General features: G+C 37.9%; 1 protein-coding gene across 2 annotated transcripts in view; it reads right to left on the bottom strand.

The window, feature by feature from the left end:
• slc4a2b (solute carrier family 4 member 2b) overlaps positions 1-9,237 on the bottom strand; it is a 33,843-nt gene extending 24,606 nt beyond the window's left edge. The window contains exons 1-2 of one of the 2 annotated variants that reach the window (XM_007260119.4): positions 9,116-9,237; positions 5,072-5,238 (exon numbers count right to left, since the gene is read on the bottom strand). In XM_007260119.4, coding sequence (XP_007260181.1) covers positions 5,072-5,128 — 57 coding nt within the window. In that variant the 5' untranslated portion in view covers positions 5,129-5,238; positions 9,116-9,237. Of the gene's footprint in view, positions 1-3,126; positions 3,390-5,071; positions 5,239-9,115 lie in introns of those variants that run through there. The other variant, XM_022684064.2, reaches the window with a different exon arrangement.
• Between the last annotated feature and the right edge of the window lie 7,565 nt (positions 9,238-16,802).

The following is a 16,802-nucleotide window of genomic DNA, read 5'->3' as shown; positions in this document are numbered from 1 at the left end:
CATTTTTGACCAAGGGATGCTCACTCAAGCCAAAAACATTCATATACCAAGTCTGTAGATACACACACGCACAGACAACAGTGGATCACAGAACAAATGAATTACATATTAAATATTTATCAAAACACAAATCTGTGCTGTGCTTGATCTTTTAAATTATGATTAGAATAACTATTTAAATAGCTGTCTATAAAGTCAGTAATGATCACTAGACTCAATAACAGTCAATAAGACAAATAACGGAACAATGCAAAGCAAGAGAGCAGACGATGAGCTAAACTTTAAAGGATGTAGGCTGTAAAAAGTGTATTAAATCACTGTGTTAATTTTGCTCATAATATGAAAATACATTCAAGGTTAATGTCCTATGTCTCTAACTGATTTTAATAACATTTGATTTCAGGGTTAAACTCACCTCACTCATGGTCAGCTCTGATCTATCTGGTCTATCACTGCTTCTGTCCGACCACAGCAGTTTCACACTAAAACAAATCCACTGTGTGTTCTAACTGAGGTCTTACAGACCGTTACACTGCCATCCTTCACACACACACACACACACACACACACACACACACACACACACACTAATGTCCCCACAGGTAAATATTGACACCTTTGTTCTTGTAAGTAAAGTGTGTTTGGTGATGTGGAGCTAACCTTGTGTAGCACACCTGAATGTCACACACAACACTATGAAAAACTTTTCAAGTTAGTAAAATATACCTATATTTTACTAAATAAAGCAGGATTGTACATTTTCGTTCATATATAGATACACAGCTCATGCAAAGTACACCCAAATATAGTTGTTAAGTAATAAGAATAAGTCTAGGCTAATGAAAGGTAGTAATGTTTATGTCTCTATTAGAGTAGCACTGAAGCTACTTTATTTATTATTATATTTGGACAATTTTATATTTTATAGTGTATCTGATTTAAAGCATTTTAATGTAAGGATAAATAAAAAAACTAAACTAAACCTTATAGTAATGTAATGACTAAAATGTGACTAAAACTAATGGGTGCCATTTCTGTCCCCAGGAAATTACATGTACTTTAAAATATATAATACCATAAAATATATTTTATTATTAAGCATATTGTCTTGTACATTGACCTAATTGAAAAGTATAATTATTAAAATCCTTCAGATATGTATTTTTTTTTGCATTATTGTGTGACTTCAATTACATCTATGCTTTAAAAAAATTTCATAATGAATCCATAATATTTATGTTAAAACACACATTTTAGTTGTGTCCCTGGGTTTCACTCATTCCTGTTAATGTGAAACATTATCCCATCTGAAACATCTGGAACATTCTACAAGTCACACCTGCAACAGGAAGTTACATCAGTTGGTTCTTTTGATGATCATGATCAATATTAAATTAAGTTCCATCATTTTTTCTTGCATATTTGAAATCTTTTGAAGTCTTATTGTAACTATGACTGATTGAATGAGAGCTCAATCTCAACAATCATTCCTGTTACCTAAATTAATTCTCAGATGTTTTTTGTTTTTTTGTAAATACAAATTTTGGGAAAATCACTAGAATGTCCTCAGTGTTCTCATGTTATTAGCACAGACGCCATTTAGCTATTTTTCATGTTTTATCTATCTATCTATCTATCTATCTATCTATCTATCTATCTATCTATCTATCTATCTATCTATCTATCTATCTATCTATCTATCTATCTATCTATCTATATTTTACTCAAAACATAAAAAGTCTCAGGAATGTGTACCATTAACATGAGTGATTTTTTTTTGTCATAAATAGCAGGTATTTGAATATGCAATCCAACATTTCTTTAAAATAATACATTTCTTAAAAGAAAATCAAAGGAATTAGTGGACTTGCTTTTAAACATGCTTTTTAAATGTCCCATGAGTTCTGTAACAATCTTTGGCTTAGAAACCTTGTAAAAAAAAAGCCTTATAGTCAAAAGACAAAACTTATAGCAAAATCACCTGTCAAAATTAACACTTGGTGAAGCTGAGCTGAGTAAAGCTAAACTAAGTGAAGCTACATTTTTGAAGCTTGTTGAAGCTGAGTGGAGGCGGAGGTAAGTGAACTGAGTGGAGCTAAACTGAGTTTAGTGAATTTAAATTGAATGGAGCAAAACTGAGTTTAGTGAATTTGAGTTTATCGGAGCGGAACTGAGCTCAGTAAATTTGAGTTGAGTGGAGCTAATCTAAGTTTAGTGTATTTTAGTTTAGTGGAGCCAATCTACGTTTAGTGGAGTGAAACTGAGCTTAGTAAATTTGAGTTTAGTGGAGCTAAACTGAGTTTAGTGAATTTGAGTTTAGTGGAGCTAATCTAAGTTTTGTGGAGCGAAACTGAGTTTAGTGAATTTGAGTTTAGTGGAGCTAATCTGAGTTTAGTGAATTTGATCTTAGTGGAGCTAAACCGAGTTTAGTGAATTTGAGTTTAGTGGAGCTAAACTGAGCTTAGTGAATTTGAGTTTATGGAAGCAAACTGATCTTAGTAAATTTGAGTTTAGCGGAGCGAAAATGAGTATAGTGAATTTGAGTTTAGCAGAGTTTAGCTGGGGCTGACCTTAGATGAATAGGGCTAATCTGAGTGGAGCTAGTTGGAGAATATGTAGCTGGAGAATATGTGTATAGTGAATCTAAACATTTCAAAAAGAGTTTTGTTTCCTTTATATTAATTGTGAAGCAGTGATGTTTATACTTTATGAACAGTTTCTAAACAGCAAATCCTCCAGTGATAAATGATGTTAATGTTGAATTAACACTGTAAGTATTGCATTTTAATACGCACAGTGTTTAAAGCAATGTAAAGCATTACAAACAGCTCAGTTGTCTGAATCTCTTACAAGTCAGGTCTTATTTTCTTCATACTCTCAACACAACATGCTCTACTCACCCTACAGACTCTACTAACAGATGCTGTAGCTAAAACGATATATCAGCATTTCTGAGTTTACACTGAACTCGCTGCATTGCTCAACTCCCCTGTGCTGTGTACATAAGAGCACATGGCCAGTAAGCAGTGGAAGCACAGCCACTAACACTACATTAACACAATGCTAACTCTATGCTAATGTTACATTAACACCAGCTGATTACACAGTCCCGCTGAACACACTGACCTTTGTGTAAAAGAACTCCATCCCACATTAGCAAGTTCTTCAGTTTTAGAAGTTTTCAGCTTCCTCCTCAGAAAACATTACCGTCCAGAAACTTGAACAATGCTCACAACACTCCTGACACTCAGGAACATCCTGGTCATATGACCCCAGCTGGAGGAGGTTATAAACATTAAAACTGTCTCTAAAACTCAAACTCCGATTACCATTATCATCTAGCTTCCTTAAACACAAACACATACACACACATAGAGTCAACCTTAAGCTAGTTAATGGTTAACAACAGCTCACTCTGAGGACGGTGCCCAATAGTGGTTATTCTCAATACATACTCCTGACACAGGTCAGCTTCCCAGATCCGGGAAAAGTCAGGGCTGTAAATACACAATTCAGCATATTCAACACTTCCTACTCACAACACATTTCAAAGAAATCTGATACAAACTTGTACAACCCCTGCACTTAATACAGGTTGACAGATGCATTTAAGCTTTACTTTCATTTACTTTTTGGCATTTGACATATTTATTATATAATTATATGGCAATACAGCCCTTTGGGTGAATTCAAGGCATATATTCATACTGCATTAGACCCATAACAACATTATTTGTATTGCAATAAATGCCACATAGATGCATAAAATAATTATTCATGCACTACAACCTAACAGATTCATTAATGTCTTGAAGAGGTATTTAAATCATGTGAATGCAACAAATCTTCATAGATTCATTGCAGCCTTATAGACACATTACAGCCCTATAAATGCGTCACAGTCTTGTACACAAGACTGAAATATTGTAGATGCATTTAACCCTTACAGAAAACACAATAGAGCATTTTAAATATATAAAAAACTAACATGTGCACTAAAATCTTTTAATCATTATGCATGCATAAAAACTAAATGGCCTTACATTTTTTTACTTCCTTACTTTATTTTTTAAGATTACAGGAGATTAATTTCAGCAGGTCAGTTTCCAGTACTGATCATAGAAACACAGCGTCTTTGTCTTGTTTTTGAAAGCGTAATCAGTTTTTAGAGTGCAGGATTTTTATTAAAGGAAGCAGGTCAAAAGATCACATACACTTTAAAAAACACAGAAGTGAAAAACACTCAGATAGGTGAAGACATTAGAGCTCATTGTGTAACTTTAGCACTACAGAATAAAAGAGAAAATACAGAGAGAGAGAGAGAGAGAGAGAGAGAGAGAGAGAGAGAGAGAGAGAGAGAGAGAGAGACTACTTGTAAACTCTGCAAATGCTTAAGTCAGCTTTGTGTGGGCTAAACAGGATATGATGAAATCAGAGGGTGTTGTAGGCCACTGCCCTCAGCTAAAAATCAAAATGATGATTCAGGGAAAAAATAAAGCGGCTTTGTTGCTTTTGTTTTTGGTTAGATTTGCTGAAATATCAATTTCACAATTTCATACAAACACTTCCTGTTACATTTGTTGCACTGCAGTTAATTTAGATGGGACAAATTACACAAACAAAAAATCAAACATTAACCTGGGAATTTAAGTTTAGTATATTAAGATCTTGAGTGTTCACTGTTTCCAATAGTTGTTTAAACCAGGAGGTTTATAAGGTTATACTTGTACAATGAAATTGTACATTATTGTTTTATCATTTTGGTACATTTTTTATGGCACAGTGCTATTATTGCACAGTATTATTTATGGTACTATTGTATGCTACAGAGATATTAGGAAAAAATATTATTATAGAACAGTGTTATTATTTTACAGTATTGTTCTTGTACGGTAGAGTATGTTATTGTTGCACAGTTCTATTACTATTGTGTTATTATGTAACATTATTATTTTGCTATTTTGGTATAGTGTGTGAATATAGAGTGTGAATACAGTGTAGTGAAATAATGGCACACTGTTACTAAAGCACAGTGGTTTTATACAGCTCTACTAATGAACATTGCACTTACAGGGTAGATGTTCACTGATCCAGGATTGGTCAGTTCAGCGGTTTGGTGGTTGTTCATGCTGCTAGATTGTACAAAGCAGAAGAGTGAATAGTAAAATCTGACTTGTGGATGCCTTAGCCTTTCTCTTTCTCACTGCAGTTTAAACACAAGCTCCTCTGTGACATAACCTGGGGAGAAAAAAAAATATTTTACAACATTTCTGCTACATATTACTAAACCACACACACTAAATCACAATCTGGAGATGTAAACATGGGGATCAGAGTGAACATGATGGTGAAAGTGAAACTGAGGCTCAGTGTGAATACAGGGGTCAGGTTGGAGCTTAGAGTCATCATGAAGGTCAGGGTAAGCATTCAACACAATAAGCTACTGCAGCACTGTATGCTTTAAAATCACTCCCATTCCCCCAAACCTCTCAGTATTACTTCTAAAATATAATTAAATAGAGAATACCAGTAAGTAAACATTTATTTCTCTTTAATCAGGACTTTCTCCAGCTTTAGAAAAGGACAGAGCTGTGGTCATGAACAAGGTCAGAGATATGATAAGCTTACCTGTAAGATTATTACAAAGTTAAGGACATATTAAACAAACATGGTAGAAGGAAACAGATATGGACTAAGAGTGACTTTAGTTCAGACACTAAAGGAAGGAGAAACAGTAAATAAGCACAGCAGGAAGCAGGAATCAAGTTGAACTTTTCCTTATTGGCTTGTTTTGAAAATATATATATATATTATTTATTTTAGGTTAATATCAAATATCCCTACAGGTAGACAGTGAGGTAACCATGCATCAGGTGCTTTTTAAAGGTAATACAAATCTTCATACTTCAAAAAACCAAGACATTTTAGGGTGGAACTGTGAGTTTGGATACAAACAGCATAAAATGAGCACTTTAATTTCAGGTTGATTTTAAATCAGGCTGAAAATCAGCTCACTGTTCCTCACCTAGTAGAAAAAAGAGAGAAAGAAAGGCTATTTGATAGCAGGGTATTCAAGTTTTAGATCATAAGAGTATTAAGGTCAGATGAAGGTAACTATTTACTGATAGTGATTTTCTTCAGAACGCTCTCCCCCTCTCTCTCAAACACACCCACACTCACACTGAAATTTACTCCTTATAATCAGGAACGGAAGGTACAATTAATGGGAGGGGGTGTGAAGTGGGAGGAGCCAGAACAGGAAGTAGTTGCACATGCAGTAAATATATTGTACCCTCTGCAGAAGCAGATGTCCTCCAGTGAAAATACAGTGAGAGTTGTTGGATGTGGTCTCAACCCTTCACCCTCTGGAGTTCTGGTTCTGCAGAATTTGGGTTAAATTATTATAAAGTTCTAGAATATAGAATATAGAATGAGGCCCCCAAACTATTCTGCATTGTATTGCTCCACAGAAGATTGAACCAGTAAACGTCTAGCTAGTTAACTAGTACATACTAGGGGTGTGACAATGCAATACTCAGTATTATATATTCAGAGACTGGCCAAAACCACAAGATTGAATATCAGAGAGCAAATGTAATGCGATGTGATCCATTTGCTTTAGTATGTAAATGATACATTTTAATCTTCATAGGGAGATAGATTGTGTTTTACTGTTTGACCATGATGTTATTTTGATAAGCAAAGTGTTTCTATGCACATTCATTTTAAAAATATCAAATCTGACTGATATTGGTATTCAAGGTTGCAGTATCGGTTGCAGTATCAGACATTAAAATCTAGTATCAAGACACCCTAGTAAATTTAACATTTATATTCAAGTGCAATTTTAAAAGTAGATAACCTGGTATTTCTCTTGATACAGATGAGGCATACTTTAATCATAAATGACAATGACTATGAATGAATGGTAGTAAATTATGTAATGAGGAGTGAGTATGTGTGTTCAAGGTGTGGCTTTACAATGTAACAACACATTATACACAATGGATTAACTAACATAGCTAAAACAAGGTTAAAGGTTTTAGGTCTCTAAACAAAGGTTGCACATCACTGGCAAACTTTCTGTTACTGTTAACAGCTATGTGAGTAGAAGCTGGTGTAACCCTTAAAGCATAACGACAGATAAAGCATAGCAAATATTTGGACATTCTAAGACATTTGAGCTCTTCATTAACCCTTACCAAAGACCCAAAACTTAATTAGCTTGTTAGAATGTTAAGACTATTGCTCATTGAAAAGCATTGTTAGGAAAGCATGACAAACATATTATGGTCACTTAAACATATTCTGAAATAGCTGCCTTGTTTACTGAAAAATAAGGAAAATGCATACTGTAGGAGAGAATAAGGAGATAGCAAAGCATTTTCATATAACTATTACCTTGTAAGGTAACAAAGAAATGGTAGGTAGCAAGAATGACAGAGGTCAAGCTGATGTTTGCTTTCTAGCCTGCTGAAAGGGCTAATAAAAACCTCTGTTTTGTCACTCAAGACCTTCAGGAGAATTTCATAGACTTTGGAGTAGTGCACATATCTTAGCACATATCTTCTCGGTAATCAAATAGACTGTACATATTAGCTAAACAACAAAGCACTTTTGTAAGTCACTTTTTATAAAGGCATCTGCTAAATGCCATGAATGTAAAAGTGATGTAAATATGGCCTGTTTTGGAAGAGTCATCAGATAAAAAAACCTTCAAGCATCCTCACCTGAATTTCATGAAAAGCATGCAACTGCTCGGAATTAAGGCGGATCATTGATTTGAGTTGCAGCCAGTGGAACATAAAACATTTTACAAGGGATGGGGAAATGGATTAAAAAAACTAAATAATGTACTGAACAGCTCATGCAAGGCATTCCAGACAGAACCTTATTGACACCATAGTCAAGACAATTTAAGAAAGATTCCGGATAATCTAATATAGCTTAAATTAAAATAATCTAACAAACGCATAAATAGAAATACATGTCTCAATTTACATTTTATTAATTATCTGATAAACTTGCTCAATAATTATTCCATAGTGAAATGAGTGATGTATCATTAAATGATACAGCAGCGGGGCATGAAGTGCCTCAGATACTCAAACCTGCAGCCTTCCAATCACTGCACAAATATCTGATTATTAAACCACTGGAGAGACTGCAGAATCACTAGCCAACTGGTGAAATGAATTCAGTTAGACTGCACTTACACAATCATGCTCTACTCTGCTAAAGCATAAACAGTTTTACAGTAGAGTTTATTGTTTCTAAATTTGGGAAGTCCAGTTGCTCAACATGTTCATTGCATGCCCATAATTCCAGAGCAAGAATGAAATGAGATAATACAAAGGCAATACAAGGCAATACAAATATTACACAAAAGGCAACAATAAAACATCCAAAATTACTTCATACTAGAGCAAAGTGGTCATTGACTCTCAGTTAATAAATCTGAAATATTAAGTAATTAAACTGCCCTCATCAAGTTCAGTAAAGCAAAGTCACATTTCAAAAGATCATACAGATACAATAGCTAAATAACAACTGATCAGGCAGACATTAAGAAAAATACAAGAGATCATTTGTTGCATTATTTAGAGTTGATTTCTCTGAGATAAGAGTTTAAAGAGTTCAATGTAAACTATTCTGAACTATTTTTGTTCATCTTGGTCAATCTGACCATGTCTTAGTTTAAGTTAACTAAATTTTAGTAATCAATTTTCAGTTTTTATTGCTGATTTTTTAAAATACAAGGACATTTACAAGGATGTTTGAAGTTGTTATGGTATGTTATAGTAATCAAAAATCACTCATATATTTTAAGTATAACGAGATGAACTTCCGCCCTACCATGAAGATTGTTATTTAATTCTTGTGTTCTCTGAGCAATGTTAATAAAGGGATTTATTTATATCTATATACCCAATTTTACCTGATGACACAAATAAATCACATCAATCACCTTGAACTCACACTGATCAGCCTAATGCTACTGAACTTACATTGTTTACACTAATTATATTCTTAGAAATTAACATTACTACTTAATTCTAAGATACACATTCTGATTCCACAGAGCTTGTTTTAAATAAAAAGTTGAGGAACTCACCTCTCTGAGTTTTACTGTAGCGCACCGTCTCGACACATTTTACTGTAAAATTCAATCACTGAGCTCCACGGTTATTTGTATGTGAGTGAGAGAGAGACTGAATGAGTGAGACGGCTCAGCAGGATTACGTTTCCTCTCTGGACTCGACACACACCCATGTGATCAGTGCTCAGTGATGAGTCAATCACACACAAGTGTATATCTATGTCCACGTGCACACACACACACATAAACACACGCACACACACACAAACCCACACAGGGGGTCAGAGTTTACTTATTGTTTCTTCAACCAATAATTTATTGTTGTTATCTGAATTTATGCATATTATAAAATAAAAAATGAATGATTATGGTGTAAAACTCCTACCAACCTCTTCCAACTAAACGTGTGTGTGTGTGTGTGTGTGTGTGTGTATGTGTATGTGTGTGTGTGACACTGACATTACTCCTCTGTTGTCAAACACACTCACACTGAGATATGATTTCTGATCCTTTTCAATGAAATGTGAGTAATTATCATTATCATTGACATCATTACTGCAATCTTCTTATTCACTTTTACATCCAATTCAAAGATGTGATGACAATAGATCAAGCAAGAACTCTAATCATCCTTGTCCTCAGATACTTTTTCCAGTTCCTTCTGGGTTATCCCCAGGTGTTCCCAGCAGAAGTTTCAAGCTTTCCAAGGTCAAGTTCAAGCTTGACCAAAGTTTGCAACTCACCAAATAAAAATTTTGTTAAAATGTTTTAGTCATGTTGTGTGACAAAATAAATTGTTACAAATGTAAATTAATGTTAATTGACTGTATTTTTATTTTTTTAAATTGATTTAATTGGTTTTAATTGATTTGAATATTAAAACCTAATCCATCCAACAAATGCCAGTGTGGTAAAGTGCTAATTAGCATGGTTAAATTTCACTAATATACAATAACTAACTGATCTCTATACTTACATCATAAAAAAGTCATATAGATAGATAGAGAGAGAGAGATCCCAAAGGAAACTGCAGTGATCATTACACATAAACATACAATATATAATCTAAATAAAAAAATAATTTTACTAGAGAATGAGCAGTATATCTATTAGCATATATATATATATATATATATATATATATATATATATATATATATATATATATATATATATATATATATATATATATATATATATATACATAGGCATATACAGAAAATGCTTAGTTTACATCTCCAATTCTAATGAGCAGAAGAGGCTATTTATGGTCATACAGATTGAACAACGCAGTGCTGTGTCACTGAACAGATTAGCTTTAACTTACTCACAATTCATTATTCACACTTACCTTTTACTGTCCCTAAAATTCCCTGTTACTGATGACATTACCATGCACCAGCAGGCGAAGCCGTATTTTAGCCAATAATGTGATGTTTTTCTCCCCCTCCCAGCATCCCCTCCTCAGCTTGCTAAAAGACTCCGCCCCTCCAAACATTGACAAGGAACTTTGACTCACACTGCCTTTACACTATAAACTGTCAAAGCTGAATCATGTCTAATTTTACACATCTTCATATTATTCTGTAAATCATTGTGTTCTTTGAATGTCTAAGAAAGCACTTCTAACAGTTCTGTTCTGGGGCACTGGATTTAATAAAATAGAAATTATTTTAGACTTTATGTGATTTTTAAAAAAATATATTAATTACTTTATCCGTTCATCTTTATCAATTGTTCTAATGGTCTGTTTTTGGCTTCTGCTGCAACAGAATTAAGCACTCATTCCTTCTTCTCTCGCTGATGTGAGTTTTCACACAATTGGCTGGAGTTCACAGTGTTCTGGCATCTGGGAGACCCAGAGCTTTAGCACTATGGTGCTATGTTTTCCGGGAGAAAATGCCAGAGAACATATCCAGCACAAGCAATGCCAAGTGACAGTCCTGATCTGAGACTCAGCTGATCCAGAACGTTCAGTTTCAAGGAAAACCATTCTAATCAGGAGTTAAATGCGCAGCTCCTTTAAGACTGTCTTATTGTCTGAGTCTGAGCGTCTATTTGAGTGTTTTAAGTCTGACCCTGAGTCTGGCCATGAATCTAAGTGTGATTCTGAATCTGACTCTGTGTGCACACTGGCAGGCCACAAAGTGACCAGTTAAATTAGAGGATATGTTCTGTATCCTCGATTTAACAACAAGTGGCAAGTGACATGGTAACAGAGTGACAAGTGAGATTTTCTCAAATCTAAGTGACTTTCTCAATGTTATGCAAATTAACTATTAATTCTAAACTGGTTGGACAAATAAATTCTTCTGACCAGTCGCAAGCACAGGGAGCCGCACTTTGTTCCTACTCGAACAATGTAGTTCTGAACAGAGAGAACACAGAACTGACTGTGTTTTGCCAAGTTTTACATCACTAGAGAGAGATATCCAGTGATGCAGTGAATCGTCAAACCATCCAGCAGGTACTCTGCCTACTGATCCTAATACAATTAAATAAATAAATGTAAGTAAGAAATAGCTATAAGGAAACAGGATACAAAAAAGTAAAAAAAATAAATAAATAAATAAACGTGCTGCAGAAAATCACAGACCGTGGGAACGTTGTCAAAATTCCTGAAAAAAACAGCAGGAGTTCAACATCCGATACAAACAACAAGATCATCTTTACTCTGTACAAATAAACTCTTTAACTGAACAAGTAGATCTGGAAACTGAGCGTCTGTTTCACATTTAAGTAATAAACAGTAGAACTGTAATTTAATAATGATTCATAATGTCCTAAGGAGTCACTAAACTCCATCTGTTGTGATGAAAGATAAAATAAATCTGACAGCAGATGAGCTGGTCTCCTCCTCCCTGCCAGAAACCTGCCAACATGGACCCTATAGACAACTGAATAAAAAAAGAACTAAAAAGTAAATTAAAGAACTATTTAATCAGTTAAATAAAAATAAATAAAAAGAGGTGGGCGGATCGATCCAAATATCGATAATATCGATACAACTCTGGTATTGATATTGAACAATACTCATGTCAAAAGATCGATATTTGAGTTTTTTCTCTCCTGCACAGACTGACTGCTGCGCACGCGGATTCATCAAAGTCTGCTGGTGTTGCAGGTGCCTCACGTTGTCACGTCTGGTGCTGTTAGCTCCTCTGTCCCTTCCACACTCAGCTCTAACGGAGGTTCTCAGGTCAACAACTACACTACCCAGAATGCACCACCCGCTGACATCACGCACACACCTGGTCACGTGACACCTCACCTGCTTCCTCCAGGAAGTCCCGAATACTGATTACTGGCACTATATAAGAGCACTCCACACAAACACCCACGCCGCGTATTGTAGGTTCTCCTCATTACAAAGCGTTACTTTATCTCTTGTCTCAGTTTATTTTTTTTATTTATGACCTTGCTTTTGTTTTCTCGACGCCGATTATTGCCTTTGCCTCTGATATTGGATTGCTTGTGTATTACCCGGACTGTGTTTTCACTACTGCCTCTTGGATTACCTATGACACTGGATATCTCGTGTATGAACTCTGGACTGTCTCTCGTTTATGGTATGGTTTTGTCTACATTGCTCTGGTTTCTGGTGATTACCCATTTTCTGTATCAACCACGTCTTACATCTGTTTATTTTTATAATAAACGTATTGTTTTATCAGTATCTGCACGTGTCTGCAATTCTGTGCTCACCATGACAGAATACGCGGCCGTACAAGATCAAATAGCAGATACTGAGGCTATTAGATCTGATTTAGCCAACCAGGGGAGGCTACTCGGTCAGCACCAGCAAACGCTCGCTGGTGTGACCCAAGCTGTTTCTGAGCTACCCAGCCAACAAGCTACACAGCAGCAACAGCTTTCGGAGCTGCTAGCTCACCTCAGAGGCTTAGCTGAGCCTAGCCCTAGCCCGTTAGCTGCCCCCGTTTGCCCAACGCTATTTCATCTGTGCCTGGTTTTTCTGTCTCTAAACCGGAGATTTTTGATGGGGATTTTCTTTTGCAATGCTCCGTGTTTTTCAGTAATTCACCGCCCACAACCGATAATGCTAAGATCGGTTTTATTACCTCCCGGCTTTCTGGTAAGGCACTTGAGTGGGCTACATCTATTTGGGAGGAAGTTTCTGGGGCTAGCTACACTGATTTTTTGGCTATTTTTCGCTCGGTTTTTGATCATTCTCGTTATGGACAGTCTAATGGAGAACTTTTGCTGGCTCTCAAGCAAGGTCAGAAGCTGGTGGCTTCCTACGCTTTGGAGTTCTGCACTCTTGCAGCTGGTAGTGGTTGGAATAATGCAGCTTTGATTAACGTATTCAGATGCGGACTCAACCCAGACATACAGAGGGAGTTAGCCTGCAGAGATGATTCGCTAACTTTGAATCAGCTCATCTCACTGTCGATCCATTTGGATCAACTTCTCTCGCGCCGCCCCAAGACCAGCTCTCGCACTCAGCACACTCCTGTGACTCTGCCCCGCACCTCCACACCAGAGAAAGCTGTGCTGTCTGCCCCAGAGCCCATGGACATCCAGAAAACCCGGCTAACTCCAGAGGAGCGACAGCGCCGGATCCAGCTTCGTTTGTGCCTTTATTGTGGGGAGGCTGGTCATTTCAAGGCTGAGTGTGGTCTTCTGACCCGACCTGTGAAAGCTGCAGCCCTGGGACAGTGGTAACGTGGTACGTAAGCAAAACACAATTTTTCGTTCTCAATGTTTCTCGTTACCTGTGAATATTATGTTGCCTGATGGTATGCTCTCTGTCCCAGCGCTTATAGACTCCGGGTCGGAAGGGAACTTCATCAGTCTGGACCTGGTGAAGGAGCACGGCGTACCCACCCGAGAACTTCTGCGTCCGTTATCCATTCATGCTGTGGACGGGAAGACTGTGCGCTCCAAACCAGTCACGCTGCAGACGCTACCCATCACCCTACAAGCCAGCGCTCTTCATTTTGAAGAATTGCCACTTTTTGTGCTTCCCAGCACCGAGCATCCTGTGATCCTGGGCATGCCATGTCTCAAGACCCATGATCCCACCGTCTCCTGGCACGATGGGGATATCACGGTTTGGTCTTCTCACTGTCATAAGAACTGTTTAGCTTTAGACAGCCTTATTATTCAGTCCACTTCTGTGGAGAGCCCTGAAGTTTCTGATTCCCCTGTTATTCCCACTGAGTATTCTGATTTTTTAGAAGTATTTAGCAAAGATAACGCTACTAAGTTGCCTCCTCATCGCCCCTGTGACTGTGCTATCGATCTAGTGGAGGGTGCCACTTTACCCAAAGCTAGGGTGTACCCCCTTACTCTCGATGAGGAGAAGGCTATGGCAGACTACGTCTCTGAGGCTTTAGCTCAGGGTTTCATTCGCCCGTCTAAGTCTCCTGTCGGTTCGGGTTTCTTCTTTGTGAAGAAAAAGGACGGGGGACTGAGACCCTGTATAGATTACCGAGGTTTGAACGCTATTACTAAGAAGTTTGCGTACCCTTTGCCCCTCATTCCATGCGCTCTTGAGCAGTTGCGTAATGCCACCTATTTCACTAAGCTCGATTTACGTAGTGCTTACAATTTGATCCGCATTAGGGAGGGGGGCGAGTGGAAAACCGCGTTTACTGCTACCAATGGCCACTATGAGTACTTAGTGATGAGTTATGGTCTTGCTAACGCCCCCGCTGTGTTTCAGTCGTTTATGAATGACCTTTTTCGTGACATGATATGTTACCCTATATGTTACCCTATTTATAGACGACATATTAATTTATTCGTCTGACCTTAAGTCTCACGTGCTACATGTTCGCTCGGTTCTCCAACGACTATTGGAGAACAACCTCTATGCTAAAGCCGAGAAATGCGAGTTCCACCTTCAGAGAGTCGCATTTCTCGGCTATGTTATCAGCTCCCAGGGAGTTCTTATGGATGACTCCAAAGTAGATGCCGTTACTAGCTGGCCCGTTCCCCAATCTATTAAAGACTTACAACGTTTCTTAGGATTTGCAAATTTCTATAGACGTTTTATACGTAATTTCAGCAGTATAGCTGCTCCGCTCACTGCGCTCACTATGAACGCCACCAAGGTCCTTAAGTGGTCCCTTGAAGCTGACTTAGCGTTCCACCAGTTAAAAACTGCTTTTGTTTCTGCCCCCATCCTCATGCACCCCAAACCTGAACTACCATTTGTAGTCGAGGTCGACGCTTCAGATACTAGCGTGGGAGCAGTTCTCTCCCAGCGCAGCGGTTCACCGCCTAAACTCCATCCCATAGCCTTCTTCTCGCGTAAAATGTCACCAGCTGAGCGTAACTATGGGATAGGGGATAGGGAATTACTGGCTGTCAAACTTTCTCTTGAGGAATGGCGTCACTGGCTGGAAGGTGCTGCACATCCATTTACTGTACTAACAGACCATAAAAATTTGGAATATCTCCGTACAGCTAAACGCTTAAACCCCCGTCAAGCTCGTTGGTCATTATTCTTCTCACGTTTTGATTTCTCTATCTCGTTTCGACCTGGTAACCGTAATACTAAGGCAGATGCTTTATCTCGCGTTTTTAGTTCCCCAGACGACGCATGCCGCGCTTCAGAACCCGAATACATTCTGCCACCCACAGTTAAAGTAGCTGCCATTAGGTGGGAGCTTGATGATCTTATTCATCAGAGCCAGGTTAATACACCACCTCCGGAGGGCTGTCCTCCTCACAAGATTTTTGTACCCGAACAATTTCGCGATCAACTCATTGGTTGGGCACATGCTGCCCTTACTTCTGGTCATCCTGGCGTTACACGTACACTACAACTAATCTCAGCTCGTTATTGGTGGGAAACCATGCAAGCTGACATACAAGCTTTCGTAGTTTCATGTTCAGTCTGCGCTCAATGCAAAACACCCAAAGCCCTTCCAGCCGGTAAACTTTGTCTGTTCCTGAACGACCTTGGTCACACATTGTTGTAGATTTTGTTACAGATTTACCCGAATCAGAAGGTTACACTACCATCCTCACAGTCGTAGACAGATTCTCTAGAGGGGTTAAATTTATCCCTTTTCCTGCACTACCTAATGCTCTTCAGACAGCTCAAGCTATCTACACACACATTTTCAGACATTTTGGCGTTCCTGAAGATATTCTATGAGGTCCACAATTTACTTCTCGAGTTTGGAAATCATTCTTTGAACACTTAGGTGTACACGTTAGTCTTACTTCTGGGTTTCATCCCACCAGCAATGGGCAATGTGAAAGGGTCAATCAAGAATTGGGTAAATTTCTGAGATTGTACTGCTTTAAACACCCTAATGATTGGTCACAGTATCTTATTTGGGCTGAAATAGCCCAAAACTCCCTCATTAACTCTACATCTAGTCTCACTCCCTTTCAGTGCATTCTGGGTTACCAGCCTCCGTTGGCTCCGTGGACAGCGTCGTCCACTGAGATACCTGCTGTTGACGACTGGATGAAGCGGAGTGAGCAGGTGTGGGAGGAGACGCATCAACAAATTTCGGAGGTTTTACGCAAGTATAAGGAGCAGTCCGACAGACACCGTAGTACCACCCCCCAATATCAACCCGGAGACAGGGTGTGGTTGTCGACACGGGACTTGAGGTTTGAGGGGGCCTGTAGGAAACTGCTGCCTAAGTATATTGGCCCATTTAAGGTTTTGTCTCAGGTTAACGAGGTGACTTATATGGTTGAGTTACCTGCTCAGTAC

This window comes from Astyanax mexicanus, chromosome 1 (assembly GCF_023375975.1).
Source record: "Astyanax mexicanus isolate ESR-SI-001 chromosome 1, AstMex3_surface, whole genome shotgun sequence".
In the NCBI taxonomy this organism is placed as follows: domain Eukaryota; kingdom Metazoa; phylum Chordata; class Actinopteri; order Characiformes; family Acestrorhamphidae; genus Astyanax; species Astyanax mexicanus.
This window is presented reverse-complemented; position numbering and strand designations above follow the sequence as displayed.